This window comes from Amblyraja radiata, chromosome 26 (genome assembly GCF_010909765.2).
Source record: "Amblyraja radiata isolate CabotCenter1 chromosome 26, sAmbRad1.1.pri, whole genome shotgun sequence".
Taxonomy (NCBI): domain Eukaryota; kingdom Metazoa; phylum Chordata; class Chondrichthyes; order Rajiformes; family Rajidae; genus Amblyraja; species Amblyraja radiata.
Genome location: NC_045981.1, coordinates 32,023,338 through 32,046,427, shown reverse-complemented (window position 1 = coordinate 32,046,427; position 23,090 = coordinate 32,023,338). Strand labels below are relative to the sequence as shown.

Here is a 23,090-nt window from a genome sequence, read left to right as displayed (position 1 = left end):
ATGGCATTTTACTCTCAGCATAACAATGCATCCTTTTTGCTGTATCATATTACATCTGCAGCCCACAGCATTATTTTGTAAGCATACTCATTTTAATTGCCACAGTTATTTAACTATGCTATCTTGTTCAACTTTTGTGCCGAATTGGGGCTGCATTTTAACATTGTGGAATACATGAAATGGTTCAATGGTTTCTTTATTGTCAGGTGTACAGAGATAAAGTGAAATGCTTGTTTAGCTATCCATCAAATTATTCCAAAGATCTTCTTCTGGAAGAGCACACAGAGTACCCCCATTCTGGTGCCACCTAGCGACTTCCTAAAAAGTCTCTGTAAAGTCCAATCTTGGCTTAAGGAGATGTGCAATTTCTTATTTTCTCACTTTAGCGCCCGGTTTCCTGGCAGCACTGCATCAGTGAAGTAGGGGTTGGCCTGGCCCAGTGCGATTCCACCACCGCTCCGTGCAGCTACCGCAGGCTGCTCTTGACCCGCTCTCTCGCCCGCCTGCTGTCGGGCCTCCCGCGGCTGTCTCAGCCAACACCTGCGACCACTGCATCCAGCATCCACCTCCGGCATGTTCCGCCTCTCCGCTTCTGTGCGCCGAGGTCGCCGTGTCCCGCTTCCCAAACCGATCACGGAACGTTAGGGCATTTTCCGAGGGCGGGAGGTGAATTCACGGACCATTCACAGGCGACAACTTTCCCCTTCACCTTCCATTGCCACCATCTTGGAGAGAGCTTGTCCAAAACAAATGAGTAGTTGGAAGGTTAAAACGTGCTGAATATACATCAGTACTTGAAAACATGCCTACAATCCACCACCGTGCACATTTGACCTGTGTATATCTTGTGTATATGAGCACCTCCGTGTGGAATTGCTGCTTTCAAAGTCCATTAATCATTCATTTAGAGATATATTAACATGAGATTTTCAGTTCAACTCTGAAATGCTTTGACGAATTTCTATGTTTCTTGGAACTCACCGGTGAAATGCCAAGAGCACAGTGGGATAAATTAGGCTTACCTCCAGCCAGCAATTCCAGATGTGACTAATAACTCTCTGATACCCAGGACATCCGACAGCCACACACGGGCATTGGAAGTAAAGGCCAGGCACTAGTACATCTAACCTTCCGCTGTCCTGCCAAATGGAGCTCCGTCGTGTTCAAGAAAAGTGGCAAATAAGTTTAGTTTAGAAATACATCTCCCTGGATGGAGGCAAGGGAGAAGGTGTAGGGACAGGTGTTGCATCTTCTGCAGTTGCAGGGGAGAGTAACTGGGGAACACGGTGGTTTGGGTTAGCAGGGATGTAGTTAGAAGGGAGGAGTTGTGGAGGGAGCGGTCTTGACCAAAGATACTAGAGGAGCCTCTAGTATCTTTGGTCTTGACGGAATGTGGAAAGGGGTGGAGATTGGAAGATGTGACTGAGCACCTCCAACATGACCCCACCACCTGTCACGCAGTCTGAGGAAGAGTCGCAACCCAAAACGACACTTGTCCATGCTCTCCAGGAGTGCTGCCTGACCAGCTGAATTACTTCAGCACTTTATGACTTTCCTTGGTAAACAAGGATCTGCAGTTCCTCGTTTCTAAAGAATTAAATGAAGTTTTACAGTGAAATGAGGATAGTTATGGAACTGCAATGACTGCTGGGAGCTGGCATAGACCCAATGAGCTAATACGTTTATAATAGTTGACTTTATAATCTTCCAATGGGTTTAGTATGGTGTATCCCAAAAGTAAACTGGATATAAATGACCATTGCCTTTATTTTCATTTCTTTGGATTGCTAATACTTCACTGGTTTTCTAAATTAAATTATGCTCTCCAGGTCAACTTTGCAAAAGGAAAATGAAATGTACAAATAATTCAAAATATTTTTCCAGAAACTGCTCGTTGGTGTTTACATAGCATTTCAGATCAAAGATCAGTTGCACAATGTTTTAAAATTAATGGATCCCTTGATGTTTAATATTATGGATTTTTACAATAGTTGATAATGAATAATTTAGCCCATAAAACACATACATTTCATGTTTTTGATTTACTGCTGTAATTAGAATTTTGAAATGTGCAGCATGATGTTTTTGAAATGATTTAGTAAAAAATATGCAACCCGTTTTAAAGATTTACGAGTGAAATTGAGAAAAGGCACATTGAAGTTTTAACAAAAGGTCGTCAATGTACACTGTTTTAGATATATACCATTTCAACCAGGCAGTTGCTTCACCTAAGAGGCAAAAAAGCAAAGTGCTGGAAGAACCCAGCGGGTCAGACAGCATCTGCGAGGGAATGAACAAACTGAAGGAGAGTCTCGACCCGAAACATCACCCATTCCTTCTCTCCAGAGATGCTGCCGGTCCCGCTGAGTTACTCCTGCATTTTGTGTCTATCTTCAAATGACGTCACGCGCTCCAGACGGCTGTGCGAACGCATGGTGACGTGCGCGACCGTCACTCGTCCGTCACTACCGGCCAAGTGACAGCCAAGTAGGACAGGCCCTGTACCCTACTTCAGTCTGAAACATTATTTGTCCATTCCCTCCACAGATGCTGCCTGACCTGCTCCACGTTCCACCAGCATTTTTTGCTTTGCTCAAGGTTCCAGCATCTGCAATTTCGAGTGTCACCATTTACTAATATTTTGGGTGTTACGTCTATTTCTGTCTGCTTTCTTGTCCAGTCCCTGCATCCCTTGATACTGGAGTATCTAAAAATTAGTTGATCTCAGAAGTGAATGTTCACAGCAACTAAACATTTGCGTATGTGTGTTGACAGGATATTCTTAAGATTTTAAATCCTTTGAGTTAAAAAAAAAGATCTCAAATCCAAATTATGACCCCTTTGTCCTACCAGCAGGTTCAAATTCTGTAGCTGGTCAGTTGCCCAGATAATCGTAATGCCTCATTGAGATCGTATGTTATTTTTGGCTTTCCATAAGCAGTAGCCAATTTTTTATCAAAGTCTCCGCGTGGGATAACTGGTTCCTCAATGGAATTAGTCTGGTGAATCTGCATGGACTTTCTAAGATATAGAGACAACAATACACAAAGATCGACGGAAAGTACTGGAGTAACTCGGGGTCAGGCAGCATCTCTGGAGAAAAAGGACGGGTGATGTTTCGGGTTGTGATCCTTCTTCAGATAATGCCACAAAAATACACAATGCACAAAAATCATCAAGGCTACTCTAATATCAGAATCAGAATCAGAATCACACTTTATTCACCAAGTCTGTTTTGCAACATACGAGGAATATCATTGGCCAGGTCAGTCATACAAATAAAAGCAACAGATCACTCAAAAACACATTTTAACATGAACATCCACCACAGTGACTCCTACACATTCCTCACTGTGATGGAAGGCGAAATAAAGTTTGTCCTTCCTTTGTCTTAGAAGCCCTTTTTATTTGAAGTCATGGAGCTATACAGCTTGGCCCGCCTTGTCCATGCCAACCAAGCTAGTCCCATTTGCCTACATTTGGCCCATAGCGTTCTAATCCCTTTCTATCAATATATCTTTACTTTAAAAATTGTAATTGTATCCACTTCTATAACTTCCTGTGGCAGCTCATTTCAGATACGGACTACCCTCTGAGTGAAAAGGTTGCCCCTGAGGCCTCACTTTTGCAATAAAAAATACATCCTTTAGTACAGCAATTCCCTTCCACTGAAGACCAAATTTCCAATTATTTTCTAATTGATTGCTCTTCCTGCAAGTTTATTTTCTGTATCGAATGATTCAGTATTTCAAGATTCCTCTATATAGTTTTACTTAATAATTTGAAGAATTAATACATAAGTTGCAAGTAACATATTCACTTGAGAGCAAAATAATTCAATCGGGTGAAGCATTTCATCTAGAGTAATCGAGTTAGTTTAAAGTTAGTATTAAATGAAAGGAAAATATGCCAAAAGAAGCAGTGAGTTATTAGAATTCAGCATTAGAAGACAACAGCCTTGATTAGATGAGGGGAAATAGAATGTGGGAGTAGGTTCCAAGGTATTAAAATAGAGGATGGATAATTCAAGGATAACTGCAGGAACTGCAAGGAACTACAGATGCTGGTTTAATAAAAAAACATGGATAGATGATGTTTCTGGTCGGAACCCTTGGTCAGACTCGCAAAAAAGACACAAAGTGATGGAGTAACTCAGTGGGTCAGGTAGAATCTCTGGAGAACCTGGGCGATGTTTCAGATCGAGACATCTTCAGAGTTTGATGGTCCTGACCCGAAACGTTACCTATCTGTGTTCTCCAGCGATACTGCCTGACCCGCTGAATTACTCCAGCACTTTGTGTTTTTTTTAACATAAAAGCAGATCCAGAGCATCCAGAATTATGTAAGAGAAATGATTAAAGTTAATTGTGTGTTCATTGTTAGCTGAGAAATTGAACTGGTGAATTAGGGAATGAGAGAAAATAAATGAAAAATACCCTGTAAATCAATGATAACTGCAGTAGAAATATCCCAAGGAAATTAGCATTAATTATAAAATGGAGAATTTAATTGAAATGAAAATTAATAAAGCCCAGGAGAGACTAGTTAGCCTGACATTAGTTGGAATCAATTAATAAGGAAGTGAGATGGGGACATGGTGATGCAGCTGGTAGAGCTGCTGTCTCACAGCGCCAGAACCCGGGTTCAATCTTGGCTTCAGGTGCTGTCAGTGTCGAGTTTACACATTCTCCCCATTCTCTCCACATCCTTGCGCGGGTTTCCTTTGAATGTCCCACTTTCCGCCCACATCCCAAAGACATGTGGGTTTGTAGGCTAATTGGACTCTGTAAATTGCCCCTGGTAAGTGGGGAGTTGATGCGTGGGTTATCCCCGAGATCTTCGGTTTCGTCCCACACTCCAAAGTCGCTTAGGTTTGTAGGATAATTAGAAAGAGGTGCAGAGCACAGGCCTTGAACCTGGTGAGACGCAGGAGGAGCCCGGCCAGGATTCACCCCACAGAGCCCAGTCCCTCCATGCACTAGAGTCTCCCAACCCCTGCAGAGTAGTTATTAAGATGGCTGATCCATGGGCAGTTGCTGCTGGGACGCAAGTCGGGGCCTGATCAACCCCGGCTGGATCACCTGGGCGAGGGTGTCTGATGTTGTGAGACCCGAAACACCCGATGACCCCAGATCACATCACTGAGGATGTGTCCCAGCGCATCTAAAAAATGTATATTATTCATAATTTTCACGGCTTGGGTTTGTAAACTTGGCATAAGTGTAAATTGTCCTTAGTATGTGTAGGATAGTGTTAATGTGCGGGGATCGCAGGTCAGCGTGGACTGGGTGGGCCAAAGGGTCTGTTTCCGTGTTGTATCTCTAAATTAAACTAAAGACAGATGAGGTTTGTATTGCTTAGAATTTAGAAGAATAATTGGTAAAAGAAATAGAAGATGATTTTATTGAAAAGTACAAAATGACAGAGTTTTCTGGAGGAGATAGAGGATTGAGGTTTTCCCTGGATGGAGTGTCCAGGATCAGGGCTCACAATCTCAAAGTAAGGGGTTGGCAATTCAGGAAAGTGGAGACATTTTGTAATTGAAATGATAAAAATGATGGACTTTGATGGAGTCCCGTTCTCCTTCCCATGCTGACCTGTTGCTAAACTGGAGGAACAACACCTCATATTCCGCTTGCGTAGCTTACAACCCAATGGTATGAGCATTGGAACACTGAATTCTCCAATTTCATGTAACCCTGAATAAACCTTCCTACCATCTAGGAGATTGCTCAGAACGAAGATTCATTACCTATACCCAGAATTTTCCATTGATGTTTTGTTTATTGTAGCACGCACTTTAGAACTTTTCCTTCTTCAAAATGGTCTTATAACAAATATACATCATGCACTTCTGAAATACACAGCAGAGTAACACCAGCCCAATTCCACACCATTACAGAAAAACAAATGTCCTGTTACCCTTTGGACCTTATTCATTGGTTTTACAATTGCCATTTGTTCTTTGACAACAGAGGACAGAATCTAACTAAAGTAAACTGCAGTGAGTGCCAGTTACACATGTTCAGTTTCAACCTTCAAAGCTCAGAATTATTATAACGCACAAAGAGGACTTTAAGCATTTTTAAGCACTCTACCTATCCCTATCCCCTCTGGTTCTGGTTCTGGTTGATTACTGCACAAACACCTCATCAGTGGTTATCTCGTGCAGGTCGGAGTGAATAGAGTAGTGATTAAATTTTTGTCTTCTTGAAGTTTTCTTGAAGTCTTCTTGAAGTTTTGCAATTTATCTTAAACATGGTGCATGATGTTTGAGTTGGAGAAATATGGCTTGTTGTTGATGGGTTGTCATAGTCAAAGGGATTTCACTTATCTTCACAGTAGCCAGGAAGTTTGTTACAGGGGGTTACAGGGGGTTACAGGGTTTCCTTTATTGTCATTCAGACCGAAGTCTGAACGAAATTTCGTGCCTGCAGTCATACATACATACAATACAATAAAAAAACAACAATAAACACATATTAACATCCACCACAGTGAGTCCACATAGCACCTTCTCACTGTGATGGAGGCAAAAGTCTTAGGGCTGCAGTCTCTTCCCTCCTCTTCTCTCTCTGCGCTGAGGCGATACCCCACCGGGCGATGTAGCAAACAGTCCCGCGGCTCAAACACCGCGGCCCCGGGGTGGTCGAAGCTGCCGTCCACCAGTCCTGCTGACACAGCCGCTGGCCCGCGGCCGAACCCCGGGCTCAGGTCACCGCCGCCAGAACGCCATCCCAGCCACCGGAGCACCGCCAGTTGCCAGTTGCCAGTTTTATTGCTTTCAGTAGCTTTATAGGGACCTTATAGCACCGTGCTACTTATATCTATATTTTACCAATCTGGGACCCTCCCATTTCATTTACTGAATTACATCATTCACAAACATGAAGGAAATAAACCTACACTTTTACATCTGACCATGATACATAAAATATTTAACATATGTGGCACAGAAGCAGGCTTTTCAGCCCATAATATCTGTGCTGTACAAAATGCCAAGATAAACGAATCTCATCTGCCAGCACCTATCCTGCATATCCATATCCTGCATATCCATGTGCCTATACCAAAGCCTCTTGAATGCCACTATGGTATCTGCCTCCACCACCACCCCTGGCAGCACATTAGAAGCACCTGCCACCATCTTTGTAAAGAAATTAATTTGCCTTGCACATCTTTAAAATTTGCCCCTCTCATCTTAAACCTATTCCCCCTAGTCTTTGAAATTTCCAGTCTGGGAAAACAGTACTTACTGATTACCCTATCTATGCCTCACATAATGTTATATATTTACTTTACTTTATATGTTACACACTGCTGGGAGCTGTTCTTTACCCAATGTATTTTGGCATATAAGAGAAATGGATTGACACGAAAGCAAAATAAACTCCTTATCAAAATTTAAATGTATTCTATAATTAGTTGTTATTTGTTAATGTTAAATTAATTTTAGTTTCTTCATTTGTGGTCTTCATAAGGGCAACAAAATGACTCAAAATAATGACATAGTTAGATGTTTACATTGGGAAATGTATTGGCAGGTAGAGTCAAGAGTGTTTAATTTTCATATGTTCTGAAAATGGAACAATGAAATTCTTACTTGCAGCAGCAAACAGGTCTGTAAACACAGTACTTACAGATAACATAATAATCAAAAATATTCATGTTATTAAAAAAAATATTAGTTAAAAAATAAACACAAGTCCCCAGTGCAACCAAGAGAGTGCGTAGTTTAGTTGGTGTTTGTAGTGTTTAAGAACCTGATGGTTGTTGGGAAGAAGCTGTTCCTGAACCTGGGGGTCACGGTTTTCAGACTCTTATACCTTCTTCCCGATGGGAGGAGTGAAATGAGAGTTTGGTCAAGGTGGTGTGTGTCCTTATTGATGCTGACTGCCTTTTTGAGGCAGCGCCTCCTATAGATTCCTTCTATGGTTGGAGGTCAGTATCCATGATACTGACCTCCAACCATCGAGAGCATCCTGACCACCTGCTTCACGGTATGGTACAGCAGCTGCACTGTTGCGGACAGGAAGGCACTACAACGGGTGGTGAAAACCGCGCAGCACATCATCGGTGCCCCGCTCCCTGCCATGGATGCCCTCCACCGAAAACGGTGTCTGAGACGGGCTGGGAAGATCATTAAAGACCCCTCCCACCCCAACCATGGACTGTTTGCCCTCCTCCCATCAGGGAGACGGTACAGGAGCCTCAGGTCTTGTACCAGCAGGATGAGGAACAGCTTCTACAATTATACCATCACATTGCTGAACTCGGAGTCCCGCCGATAGATTTCTCCGGTCCCTCCGTCCCCATTGTTTAATTATTCTGTATTTTTGATTATTCTCTATCTTCTTTTTTTTTAAATTTCTATATTACACTACTACTACGGACTGACGCAAAACTGTATTTTGTTGTACCCATACTTAGTATTTGTGCAATGACATTAAAGTTGAATTGAATTGAATGATGGACTGGGAAGTGTCCACCACTTTTGAAATCATCTTCCTTCCTGGGCATTTGAACTGCCAGGCCATGATGGAACCAATCATACACTCTCCACTGGATCTCTGCAAAGGTTCAAGAGAGTATTTGTAGACATACCAAATCTCCTCAATCTTCTCAGGAACTAAAGACGTTGATTGGCTTTCTTAATGATTGCATCAATGCGCTGTCATTAACCCATGTCAGATCTTCAGAGATGTGCACGCTCAGTAACGTGAAGTTGTTGACTCTCTCCACCACCGACACATCGATGAAGACAGGTTTGTGGATCCTGTCACATGTGAGAGGTTGGAGATGCCAACCATCAAAGTGGGCTGAACCGATCACAATCTCTTGTAGACAAACATTCTGTCATTCTGCTCACCCAATATCACTGCAGCAGCTAAAGTCAAAATCAATCTCCAGGCTTCTACTTTTCTCAAACATAAAGTTTCTCTCATCTGCCAAAGCAAGATTTGAAAAATTCTGTAGTTAAAGATCTTTCGAAAGGCACATTAAGCTGACTCCACATTTATTGTAAAGCAACACTGCATGAAAGTTTTGACAGCAAACTAAAAATGATATTTTTATTTTTGGGGATCTTGAGTTGTAGCACTGATAAATTGTTGAAACCGCGAGTTTTATCACCGTAGTGATCAATTTCTATAACCTTTACCTTGACTGATTGAAGCTACTTTCAGATTGCCAGTCGATGCAGTAATAAATTTCAGTAGAATTATTTTATTACCTCTAAGAGCTGGTGCTGCCTAATTTATTTTTAAATTGATTTTACTTCAGAAAACAGCAAACATTTTAAAGTCCAGTCTTACAGTGATTGGTCAAATCCCACTGCACAATTTAGCAGGGGAATTTGTCCTCTGCAATCACCTGCGTGAAATAAAAAGTGGCAAAGTAATCCTTCAAAAATATCCATGATGAAGGAGGAAAGAGTTGTTGAAACCAAAATAGTTAGAAACAGTAATTATATATATATGAATATATATATATATTAACTATTTTGGATTCAACAATATTCCTCCTTCATCATGGATATTTTAAAATTAGCTGACTGGAAGGAAAATTTTATATATATATAATATTTTCCTTCCAGTCAGCTAATTTTTAACTACATGTTATTTTCCCTTGGGGAAAATGGGATGCTCTTGGGAACCTTCATCCCTGTTAGTAAAAGCTGTCTCTTTTCCTAAGCCACAATGAAAGTGAACTGCAGGAAGGAACTGCAGATGCTGGAAAATCGGAGGTACACAAAAATGCTGGAGAAACTCAGCGGGTGCAGCAGCATCTATGGAGCGAAGGAGATAGGCAACGTTTCGGGCCGAAACGTTGCCTATCTCCTTCGCTCCATAGATGCTGCTGCACCCGCTGAGTTTCTCCAGCATTTTTGCGTACCTAAGAGAACACAGTGTTTGATTCACTACTGTTTCTGTTAAAAGACATATTCTTATTTCTGTTTTTTTTTAAGCCATAATTGTTTACTCTTGAACTCTTGAGTCTGAAGAAGGATTCCAACCTGAAACGTTGTCTGTCAATTGCCTGCACTGATGCTGCCTGACCCGCTGAGTTCCTCCAGCACTTTGTATGTTGTCAAGGTTCCAGCATCTGCAGTTCCTTGTGTCTCCATTGTTCACTTGTTCATTCATGTTACATTAGCATTGGCATGCTATTCACACTGTAAATAGAAGAGAGCTAAATGCTAAGGTGGAGACACAAGGAACTGCCAATGCTGGAATATTGAGCTAGGTCAGGTAACATCTGTGGAAGGAATGGACATTTGTAGAATCATTAGGTCATTCTGCGCAGAAACACGCTCTTCAGTCCACTCGTCCAAGCTCACCACAATGCCCCATCTAAACTAGTTCCATTTGCCCGCATTTGGACCATATCTCTTTAAACCTTTCCTATCCATGTACCTGTCCAAATGTCTTTCAAATGTTGTTATAGTACCTGCCTCAATTGCCCCCTCTAGCAGCTCGTTCCATAAACCCTGAGCGAAAAAGCTGCCCTCCAGGTTCCTATTAAATCTTTTCAAACCAGATGACATTTTGGGTTGGGACTCTTCTTCAGACCTTCCACAGATGCTGCCTGACCTTTAGAGTTACTCCAGCACTTTATGCTTGAAATTACACAGTCCTGAGAAAAACAATAGACATGAAATTTAAATACAATTGAGTCTCTTCTATATTTAGATTTGCACAATATTCACAATATTAATGTTGCAATAGGTGCCTTTTTATGTAGTTGTACATTGTAATCCCATTATTACCTTCCAGATGAAAACTAAGAAACAAGGTGGGAAACAGATTAATAGTTAAAACATGAAATCATAGAGATGTATTAAATTCAACCTCGGTCTGACTGACAACCCTTGTGGAAAAAGTGTTTATCAAAATATAAATAACGTTTCATCAAATAAATTAATTCATATCTTGAATTACATGCCTAAAAATTGTAAAACTAGAAACATCTTTTGTTCTAACTAACTCAAGTTTAGGGATTCTTTCTATCACGTATAAAATGGTGATGAAAATGGATGAACACTGTTGTTACTTGAAACACTTTGAGCACTATCAAATATCAGTCATTTTAGGACACCCTTGTTTCCATTTATTAACAATGCACTATTTAGCCAAACTATATGAATTGAAGATATGAACAGCCATCAGGCTATTAAACCTGGCTCGGACCAAACTCTAATAACCCATTATCTGTTATTTGCACTTTATCAGTTTATTTATTCATGTGTGTATATATTTATATTATGGTATATGGTACACTTATCTGTTTTGTAGTAAATGCCTACTATGTTCTGTGTGCTGAAGCAAAGCAAGAATTTCATTGTCCTATACAGGGACACATGACAATAAACTCACTTGAACTTGAACTTGATGTGACAGCAGTTTTTGTTTATTTTTTAATTCAGCAAAACCTGTATTTTAACCACCATTTTATCCGACTGGATGATGTTTAGTGAAAAAGTTCATTTTAATAATCTATTGCTCATTGATTGAAAGAGTATCATATTCTCCACCTGTCGTGCTCAGAGATGATGGATTTTGCATTGGGAGAAGCAACCATAATAGATAGATTAATGAGAATACATCCACGAGGAGAAATTGGATTCTCCGCTGGTAAATATGAGCTGGAATCACAATATTGCAAGAAATGTGCCAGTTTGATTCAGTGCAGGTTGTGTCCGTAATTTATTATTACAGGGCATGTATCCGCACTGTATCACTCTATGACTCCAATTGCAGAATTAAATCAGAATGCTGTGCAGCTGGCGTGAAAACTCGCATATTTTAGTTTAGTTTATTGTCATGTGTACAGTGAATAGCTTCTTTGTTGCATGCAATCCAGTCAACAGAAAGATTATACATGATTACATTCAAGCGTGTGCAGATAGAGGATAAAGGGACTAATGTTTACTGGAACAAGATGTACACAAGAAAGTGGAATGATGTACAGATGAAAATGATGCATTTGCCCTTACAGTCAGTAAACATTGCTTGTTTTTATCGATTGTATTGGTTATTTGCTGCTTGTTATCCTGCCGTTGCTTCAACCTCGAGACACAGAGATTTGTTGGTGAACAGTGGTAATGTGCATAATTTAAGGAGATCCCATTCCATTGGACTTGATGCAGAGTGCTTGGAATTCCTGGGTTCGATCCTGACTACTGGCGTTGTCTGTACAGAGTTTGTACATTCTCCCTGTGACCACGTGGGTTTTCTCCAGGTGCCCCAGTTTCTTCTCACACGTTTTATGGGGGTCAATTGGCTTCTGTCAATTGTAAATTGTCTCTAATGTGTAGGATAGTGCTCGTGTACAAGATGATCACTGGTCAGCACGGACTCAATAGGCTGAAGGGCCTGTGTCCATGCTGTATCTCTAAAGTAAAGTAACAGGAGGTACAAGGAACTGCAGATTGTGGAATCTTGCATAGAATGCAAAGTGCTGCTGTAATTCAGCGGGTCAGGCAGCATCTCTGAAGGACATAGAATGATGATGTTTCGGGGTCAGTTTCCTTCTTCAGATCATGAATGGGGTTAAGTGGTCACTCCATCGATGCACAATAATGAACGGTATTCTTCCAGCTGGAGACCACAAAGAGGGAGTCAGCAATAATAATATTTTTGCATGTCACAGAGAAAAAAACTATTTTTAGGCATAGTTTTGACGTAACTTATGAGTGATACAAATGTATAATATAGAAAAATATGCCATTAGTGTGGAGGGAATGCAGAGAAGACTTACGAAGATGTTGCCAGGATTGGAGGGCCTGAGCTGATGGGAGAGATTGGGCAGCCTAGGACTTTATTCCTTGGAATGCAAGAGGCTGAGGAGTGATATTATAAAGGTGTGTTAGATCATGAAGGCCATAGATGGGGTGAAGACACAATGTATTTTACCCAAGGTTGGGGAATCAAGAACTAGAGGTTACAGGTTTAAGGTGGGATGAGCAAGATTTAATAGATACTTGAGAGGTATCATTTTCACAGAGGGTAGTGGGTATCTGGAACATGCTGCCAGAGGAAATAGTTGACACAGGTGCAAGACAACACTTAAGATACACTTGGGCAGGTACATGGATACATGGATAGGAAAGGTTTAGAGGGATATGGGCCAAACATGGACAAACCTAGATGATCCTGGTTGACATAGATGAATTGGGCCAAAGGGCCTGTTTCAGTGCTTTATGACATAAAACAAAACATGTAATTTTTAGATTTTAAGAATTGAGAGGACAATTATTTGAGAATAAATGAAAGATATATTCACTAAATACTGATTATTTTTCCCTGTTTGTTGAAAATTTATGATATTCATTAGAAAATGTGCCCGTGTCATTTTTTTAATTATTTGCTGTTCCTTAATTTCAACTGTTTCAAATACAAATTCAAACTAATTCAAATAGGGGAGGCACAGTGGCAGAGTTGCTGCCTAATGGCCCTGTCTCACAGTGCGAGTCCATCCACGAGTGATCCCGGGTTTAAAACAAATCAAACTCGTGGTAATCACATAGAATTAACGTAGCGGGAACGTCGGAACTCGTAACGCTAACGGCAGGTACTCGGGAAACTTGTTAACTCGTGAAAATCTTTCAAAATGATGAAAGATTTCCACGAGTTAAATTTACTCTTGAAGTAAAAATGTTAAACTTTTAAACTCGTTGTAAGAACGTAGTAGCCCGTGAGTTTACCGTAGCGACTCGTGAGTCTACCGTGGGAACTCAGCAGGACAGGAAGCATCTCTGGAGAGAAGGAATGGGTGACGGGATGACGTTTCCACAATTCTGCTGCGTCTTTGTGTTACTCCAGCACCGTGTGTTCACTTTTTGTCAACCAGCATCTGCCCTTTCTTGTGTATGACATTATTTGTATCCGTGGCAGTTGATTGTCGCTCCCTTCAGTTTCCCAGGGGTTCGGGACAGGACTGGAGTTGGGTGGGAATGGTGGGGGGGGGGGGGGGAGGGGGAGGGGAGTGGGGGGAGGGGGGGGGTGGTTTGGGTGACTTAGTACGGGAGACAAGTGTAGGAGAGGTGTACTGACTGTGTGGTCAGACACTTTGGTAGTGATTGCTCATGGGGTTCACTGTCGAGGACTTTTGGAAACATCATCCCGTCACCCATTCCTTCTCTCCAGAGATGCTGCCTGTCCCGCTGAGTTAAAGAGTGCCCACGATAGACTCACAAGACACTACGGTAAACTCACGGGCTACTACGTTCTTACAACGAGTTTAAAAGTTTAAAATATTTACTTCAAGAGTAAATTTGACTCGTGGAAATCTTTCATCATGTTGAAAGATTTTCACGAGTTAACAAGTTTCCCGAGTACCTGCCGTTAGCGTTACGAGTTCCGACGTTCCCGCTACGTTAATTCTGCGTGATTACCACGAGTTTGATTTGTTTTAAACTCGGGATCACTCGTGGGTGGACTCGCACCGTGAGACAGGGTTTTACAACGCCAGAGACTCGGGTTTGGTCCTGACTACGGCCGTTGTCTGTATGGAGGGTGCAGGTTCTTCCCGTCAGTTTTCTCCGGGTACTCCAGTTTCCTGCCACATTCCAAAGACGTACAGGATTGTAGGTTAATTGGCTTCTTTAAATTGTAAATTGCTCCTTGTGTGTAGGATAGTGCTAGTGTACGGAGTGATTGCTGGTCGGCGTGGACTCGGTGGGGCGAAAGACCTGTTTCCATGCTGTATCTCTGAAAAATTATTTAACATTACCGCCATTTTATCACTGATAATCTAATGAAGCAAGTAGGTTTTCTTTATTTGTGTTCCATCAAAACCCATCTGCTTCTGGTGAGCTGATGGATGCGATGTTAGCTAACTATTATTCCAGTGACTCTGTAACTTTGCTGATAAACTGTGCCTATGGAGTCCATAGAATATATTCATGAAAAGATTCAACGTGGAAGGAATAAAATATATCTTCTACTTATCAGCTGCTTATACTAATTCATTGACATTACATCACTGAAAGATCGATCACAGGCATATTTTGAATAAATGCATTTGTAAAATAGACATCTGCCAATGTTTGTTGGTGACTACATTATTTTTTTTAAAGACGGTTTTCATTGCTGACTGCTAAATAAGCGAAGGTAATTACTGCCGTCCTAGTAAAAGAAGGATCATTTATCACGGTCTGCAATCTCATGGTTTGATTTTTGTCTGCACCGTTAAAACACAATCCCTTGCAAATCTCTCTGTTTTTTGTTTTTCCTTTCCAATTCCTTCACTGTTCTTTATTTCGAAGGACAAAAGTACTGGCGAATGGAACATTTTTCTCTTGCACCTAATCATTTGTCAAGTAGTCCTCCAGTACAAATCTCAAGCATTGTGTTAGAGACTGCACAGACGCCTTTGTTAACTATCAAGCACTTTATTTTAAGGATCAGTATATTCCATATGTCGACCTGGTAATACATATACATAGATATCAGTCAAACGCAGACAAATGGAATATCCCTCTAAACCTTTCCTATCCATGTACCTGTCCAAATATATTTTAATTGTTGTTATTCTGCAAACTTCGCCCACTTTCCAACGCTTCTAAAACTGTTGGTAGACTAGTTGTACCCACTAGTATTGCAATAGGAAATTTTTTCAAATGCAGCTGAAACACATTCCCTCTAGTTCTTGAAAAGACACAAAGTGCTGGAGTAACTCAGCAGGTCAGGCACATCTCTAGAGAAAATAGTTTGGGGTTGCGACTCTTCTTCAGACTGCCTAGCCTGCTGAGTTACGCCAGCACTTTGTGTATTTTTTTGTGTAAACCAACATCTGCAGTTCCTTGTTTCTACCCTCTAGTTCGTGATTCTTCCTATTCTGGGAAAAAACCTACACCATTGGAAGGATGGCTATCCCAAGGATGTGTGTATTCTTCTTTAGCTCTATTTCAGGAAATGATTTCTGGGTGTCTGGTCCAGAGAACATCTGCGATCTTCCCAATGCAATATTGCATGATTGTGGATGTTTCCTGGACCAGTCTGGATCAATCCAGGCACATTGTCTGACGAAGGGTCCTGACCTGAAACATCGTCTCTACATTCCCTCCATGACCCGCTGAGTTTAGACTTTAGAGATACAGTGCGGAAACAGGCCCTTTGGACAGCGAAGTCCGCACCAAACAGCGATCACCCAGTACACTAGCACTATCCTACAAACTAGGAACATAGAAACATCGAAAATAGGTGCATGAGTAGGCCATTCGGCCCTTTGAGCCTGCACCGCCATTCAATATGATCATGGCTGATCATCCAACTCAGTATCCTGTACCTGCCTTCTCTCCATACCTCCTGATCACTTTAGCCACAAGGGCCACATCTAACCCTCTTAAATATAGCCAATGAACTGGCTTCAACTACCTTCTGTGGCAGAGAATTCCAGAGATTCACCACTCTGTGTGAAAAATGTTTTTCTCATCTCGGTCCTAAAAGACTTCCCCCTTATCCTTAAACTGTGACCCCTTCCCCAACATCGGGAACAATCTTCCTGCATCTAGCCTGTCCAACCCCTTAAGAATTTTGTAAGTTTCTATAAGATCCCCCCTCAATCTTCTAAATTCTACTGAGTACAAGCCAAGTCTATCCAGTCTTTCTTCATATGAAAGTCCTGACATTCCAGGAATCAGTCTGGTGAACCTTCTCTGTACTCCCTCTATGGCAAGAATGCCTTTCCTCAGATTAGGAGACTAAAACTGTACGCAATACTCCAGGTGTGGTCTCACCAAGACCCCTTACAACTGCAGTAGAACCTCCCTGCTCTTATACTCGAATCCTTTTGCTATGAATGCTAGCATACCATTCGCTTTCTTCGCTGCCTGCTGCGCCTCCATGCCTACTTTCAATGACTGGTGTACCATGACACCCAGGTCTCGTTGCATCTCCCCTTTTCCTAATCGGCCACCATTCAGATAACAGTCTACTTTCCTGTTTTTGCCACCAAAGTGGATAACCTCACATTTATGCACATTATACTGCATCTGCCATGCATTTGCCCACTCACCCAACCTATCCAAGTCACCTTGCAGTCTCCTATTTGACCAACCAATAAACCTACAAACCTGTACATCTTTGGAGTGTGGGTGGAGACCGGAGCACCTGAAGAAAACCCATGTGGTCACAGGAAGAGCATAAAAACTCCGTACAGACATCATCCGTAGTCAGGATCGAACCTGAGTTTCCGGTACTGTAAGGCAGTAACTCTACTGCTGCACCGATGCGCTGCCCACAGAGTTCCTCCACCACTTTGTGTTTTGATCATTGAAACCAATGATTGCTGTAACTTTCATTGTTTCATTGTCAGTACCTTTAACAATGCAGTTCTGGTCTCTCAATTCTGTCATCGCACTGATGAATACTATCAATCTGTGCCTTAAAAATATCCATTGACGGCCTCCACAGCCTCTGTGGCAATGAATTTTATAGATTCACCACCCTCTGACTGAAGAAATTCCTCCTCGTCTCTTTCCTAAAGGTCACCCTTTTATTCTGAGGCTATGGCATCTGCTTCTAGACTCTCTCACTAGTTCCTCTCCAGTTCCACTCAATCCTGGCCTTTCACTATACTGGTGAGGAAACTAGAGCACCCAGAGGAAACCCGTGCTGTCACAGGGAGAACATGCAAACACCCCACAGACAGCACCTGAGGTCAGGATCGAACTGGGTCTCAGGTGCTGTGAGGCAGCTGCTCAACCAGCTCCATATTTACCTGTCAAGCTGAAGATGGTGAAGACTAAAAATCTGTAAGGTGTTGCCGGAACGTGGCAACTCTCTGCGTCTTGTTCCAGAAGAGGATTTATTGTACTCATGTAGACAATTATTTAACTGGATGGCATGCAGAATAAGCATTTTACTGTCCCTGTCTACACTTAACCAAAAAGTAACTAACTAACTAACTAACTAACTAACTAACTAACTAACTAACTAACTAACTAACTAACTAACTAACTAACTAACTAACTAACTAACTAACTAGCTAACTAACTAACTAACTAACTAACTAACTAACTTCTTCTCTAAATGGGTAGTCATGCAGAAAAATGCCAAATAGAAATGTCCTACCTGCTAGACATTGCTTGACTGCACTTAAAGAAGTGCATTGCTGTTCACTAGGAGAGTCTCGGACCAGAGGCCATAGCCTCAATAAAATGGTATACCTTTAGAAAGGAGATGCGGAGAAATTTCTTTAGTCAGAGGGTGGTGAATCTGTGGAATTCATTGCCACAAACGACTGTGGAGGCTAAGTCATTGGGTATTTTTAAGATGAAATTGACAGCTTCTTGATTAGTACGGAGGTCGGGGGTTATGGGGAGAAAGCAGTAGAATGGGATTGAGAGGGAAAGATATATCAGTCATGATTGAATGGTGGAGTAGACTTGATGGTCCGATTGGACTAATTCTGCTCCTATAACATGAACTTATCACTTAAAACTTCTTACAGTCCGACAGGTGTATTTTTTTCAGGAGTGACCATTGCAAAAAGTCAAAGAAGCTACTGGGCTGCTGCTGCACTTCTAATCTTGAAGCAATTATTTCCACAGCAGTCTGCAGGAAAGTAGAGGATTCAAGATCAATCAGGCATAAAAGGAAATGTTACTATGCTCAGTAGATTTATCCTCTGTTTATTTACATGATTGAACAATGAGTGAGAACAGTAAGTCATTTTTCAGTTGAATTATCAGATTCTCTGGGCACCAGGTGCTGTCATTTGTGCTTCAATAATAAGTAAAAAGCAATCCTTTATATTCCGTGGAAAGTTTAGTGAGTTCACATCTGCACCTCAACTATTTAATGGCTAATGCATTGTTTGAGGTTCTTGTTTAAATCGGATAGACTGAGTAACACGTGCAGAATTTGCAGGAAAGGCCCCAGGATAGGTGGTACTGTGGAGCACCAGAGACCCAGGATCAATCGCGACTTCAGGTGCTGTCTGTGTGGAGTTTGCATGTTCTCCATGTGACCGGGTGGGTTTTCTCCAGGTGCTCAGCTATCCTCCCACATAAACTAAACTAAATTAAGCTGGATCAATGATATATGACAATGATGTTAATTTTGCAGGTGATGTTATCGTGCAATATGAGAGGACATCCAGATCTGTATAACTTGATTTTTACAAATTTCATTAATTGTACATGTGGCATTCCATACAGACTGAATCAATCAAGAGAATCTGTGAAATGAAAGAAATTTGATTTAATCAATCTTCTGCCGATGTATAACCATGAAGGAAGATTATTGCTAGACTTTATAGGAGCTTTATGCAGCTTTATGCAGCTTAGGTTAAGCCACATTTGGAGTATTGTGTGCTGATTAGTTCACCCTATTACAGGAAGGGTGTGAATGCTTCGGAGAAGGTGCAGAAGGGATTTACCAGAATGCTGCCTACAATAGAGGGTATCTGGCCCTCTGTAAATTGTCCCCAATGTGTTTGGAGTGGAAGGGAAATTGGGATAACATGATACTAGTGTGAACGGGTGATTGGTGGTCAGCGTGGACTCGGTGGGCCGAAAGGCATGTTTCCATGCTGTGTATCTATATCCGTATGGCATAGGATTTTCATACTTCTGTTTTGATTTTCAGGTGCCGGATTAGAGTGATCGACACTTTTGGCACGGAGCCGGCTTACAACTTTGACGATTATGCAACCCTCCGCGGTTATCGAACAAACTGGGGCCACTGGAATCTGAACCCAAAACAATATATGACCATGTTTCGTAAGTAGTTACTAGATTAATGCCTCGAAAAAAAATTCAACTCTTGAGTTGAGTCTTGTGTTCTTGAGTTTAGTTTATTGTCACGTGTACCAAGGTACGGTGAAAAGCTTTTGTTGCGTGCTATCCACCAGCGGAAAGACTATACATGATTACATTCGAGCCGTCCACCATGTACAGATGCATGATAAAGGGAATATAATGCAAGAGGTATTAGCACAGATCAGTATGATGATCGACCTGTGTACAGTGTACGACCACAGTGTACAGATATACCCATAGTGTACAGTTACACTGTGATTACTATGACTGACCAATAGAACTCCTGCAGTTATGCAGCGGTTCAATTAGAATCTTTTATAAATTTACTTTCTCTTTCATTTTAAATTTACCTATCACTTGCAAGGTTTTGTTCTGCCCCCACCTCTCTTTTCCAGCTATCTCCCCCCCACTCCAATCTGAAGAAGTGTCCCCACCCAAAATGTTGTCAGTCCAATCCCTCCAAAATGTTGCTTGACCTGTTCAATTCCTCCAGCACTTTGTCTTTTGTTCTGAAGTTGTTTTATTATCAGTTGCTGTATCAAGATGTAAACTGTGGCTTGTTTAAAAACATTTAATGAATCATTTATACATTCATATACTATCTACGTTATCTTTTAGTAAACAAAGACAAGGCAAAGTCATTTATGTATTAACAAAACCAAATACTTGGCCCAGCTTGTGAAATCGGCACATTGGCATAGCTGGTAAAGCAACTAACTAACTGCCAGAGACCCAGGTTCGATCCTGACTGGGTGCTGTTAGTGTGAAGTTTGCATGTTCTCCCTGTGGATTTCCTACGGGGGCTCCAGTTTCCTCCCACAACCCAAAGACGTGCAGCTTTATCAGTTAATTGGCCCTCTGTAAATTGCCCTTAGTATGTAAGGAATGGATGGGAAGTGGAATAGCACACTGGTGTGAACGTGTAATCAATAGTCAGTGTGGACTCAGTGGGCCGAAAGGCCTGTTTCCATGCAGTAGCTCCAACCTAAACAAAACTAGACAAATACTAAGAGACTGTTGTCTACAACTGATTACTAAATTTATTGAACATAGTCATAAATAAGTCTGCTGTGTAGCACATTTCTTTGCACAAGGTACATAAAGCTGATTTGACTACAAGATTTTTGTAAGCCTGCATCTGCAGTTCCTTTTAAAGTAAAATTTGTTGAATTATGCTACTTGGTGAAACTGTAACTTAATTGCCACTATCTAATGCAGAAACAGTCCTCTTCAGCCATTATACCACTTTACTGCTTTCCTTCATTGCAATCAGATTTTCCATCAATAAATCCTATTATATGAACCAAGTGGTTAAATCACCTAATTACTAAACACTATCAAGCCCATATATCTCTGATATATTTTACAAACGTCTGCAATATTCTAGTATAACTGCCCATGTAATGGGTCACGCTGTGCACTTCATTTTATAAATTGGGACTTTCACTAACATATGACAGCACCACTGCTCTTCCATCATTCCCAGCCATCCTAAACATACAGCCACGCTTTTTTATTTGATTTTCTTTCTATGACCTCTCAGTAAATCACTTCACAAATTACAACTCGTGCTTAAATTTGACTCTACATGTTAAGATTGAAAGTATCAGATCTCCCTCTCAGTGCTTCCACACCTCAAAAAAAATTGTCCTTAAGTAGAATCACAAATTTCCTGAAATTTTCAAAATGCTTCCTACGTGCTATTTGTTGTTGTGTTTTTTTCGTGGGCACACGTTAACACACAAAGAAGAACAAGGCAAAACAGATCTATGTCTGCACCGTATCTGCCTGCTTCTGTTACTCGCTTGTGCAGTGTTATGCAAGGCAGCTTTTGTTGCCTCCAACAGCTTTCGTTGTCTTCTTTTTTTCAACCTGCTCTCATGTCTCAGTCTCTGCTCCCTCTCCCTCCCACTCTCCGTCCCAACCCTCCCTCCCTCCCTCCCTCCCTTGGTTGTGGGGGGGAAGGGGGGTTGTGGGAGGTTCTGAGGGGAAGGGGGGTTGTGGGAGGTTGTGTGGGGGAGGGGGAGTTGTGGGGGGAGGTGGTTGTGGGGGGAAGGGGGGGTTGTGGGGGAGAGGGTGTGTGGGCGGGAGAGTTGTGGGGGGAAGGAGTGTGTGGGCGGGGGTTGTGGGGGGCATTGTGATGAGGGGGCGTTGTGGGGGGGTGTGGGTGAGGGAGTTGTGGGGGGAGGGGTGTGGGGGCAGGGGGGAGAGAACTTGGAGAAAAGACGGGGGAAGAGCCATGGGAGAGATTGCGGTATCACGGGGGAGGGGGGCAGGAGCTAGCGGGGGAGACCAGAGGGGAAGGGGTTGGGGGTGTGATGGAGATTCACAGCGGGCACTGATCGCTGGTCGCTGGTTGTTCTCCTCCACCGGGATCAGAGTCTCTGCTTTCCATTTGGCGACATCTCCAACTCCACGCTGGCTGAGCTGGGCTGGGCTGGGCTGGGCCAGGTTGAGTCGGGTCGGGTCGGGTCAGGTTGGGTCGGGTCGGGCTGTTTCTGGTCCCTCCCTCCGAAAATTGTGTCCGGTTGGAGACCTCTGCCGGCCATCCAGAACCTCCCGCAGCTGCAGTAAAGACGCGATGGCACAGGAATGGGCGGGCCGTCCCGCGAAGTGACAGTAGATGGGACCAATCTGTGCGGCGCTGAATGGCAGGAGAGGCATGCGTGTTTTATTAAATTTTTTAACCTCGATAACTTTTACCAGCTTCCACCGATCGGAACGAAACTTGGTGCAATCGCAGCATAGGAGAACGGTGAGTAAGCGGGAGAAAAATCGTAGTGCTATCGTGCACCGCTTTTGCGCAAGTAGAATGACCGCCAAACCAGAAGATAACAAGATCAGAGTTTTAGTTATGTATAGATAGATATAAATATGAATGTGTGTTTGGGTGAGAGGCATGATGGAGATAATAGACCTCAAAGTTCTCTCATGGATCAGAAGCAACTGATTTAAAGCAATGCTCTATTTCTCTTCATCTTATTTCTCATGATGTATATCTATATTACTAAGAGTCTGATCTTGACCACTTCCTGTTGTTCTGTATATTGATTTTTGGCCATCTTACTAAGAGTCCCCCTCCGCTGTGCAGGACAAGAGGATTTTTCCCATCAATTAAAAATAAAAGAGTTATTAGTGTTTAAAAAATGTTGAGATTCTCTCTCCGGAAGGCCACGTCCCTTCCGGAGGGACTATTAAACCAGGAAGTGTTGAGTGCCTCAGTCAGTCTCTGCAAGATGGGGGAGCGAGAGGGTCAAGTCTCTCAGTCTGAGCTGTGAATACACTGAACACATGTCTACTAAACTGTGAGTGGTTTCACTGA

General features: G+C 42.1%; 1 protein-coding gene across 3 annotated transcripts in view; it reads left to right on the top strand.

The window, feature by feature from the left end:
• mgat5b (alpha-1,6-mannosylglycoprotein 6-beta-N-acetylglucosaminyltransferase B) overlaps positions 1-23,090 on the top strand; it is a 669,403-nt gene that overhangs the window by 521,899 nt on the left and 124,414 nt on the right. For all 3 annotated transcript variants that reach the window (XM_033044620.1, XM_033044619.1, XM_033044618.1), the window contains one exon: positions 19,596-19,729. In XM_033044620.1, coding sequence (XP_032900511.1) covers positions 19,596-19,729 — 134 coding nt within the window. The remainder of the gene's footprint in view (positions 1-19,595; positions 19,730-23,090) is intronic.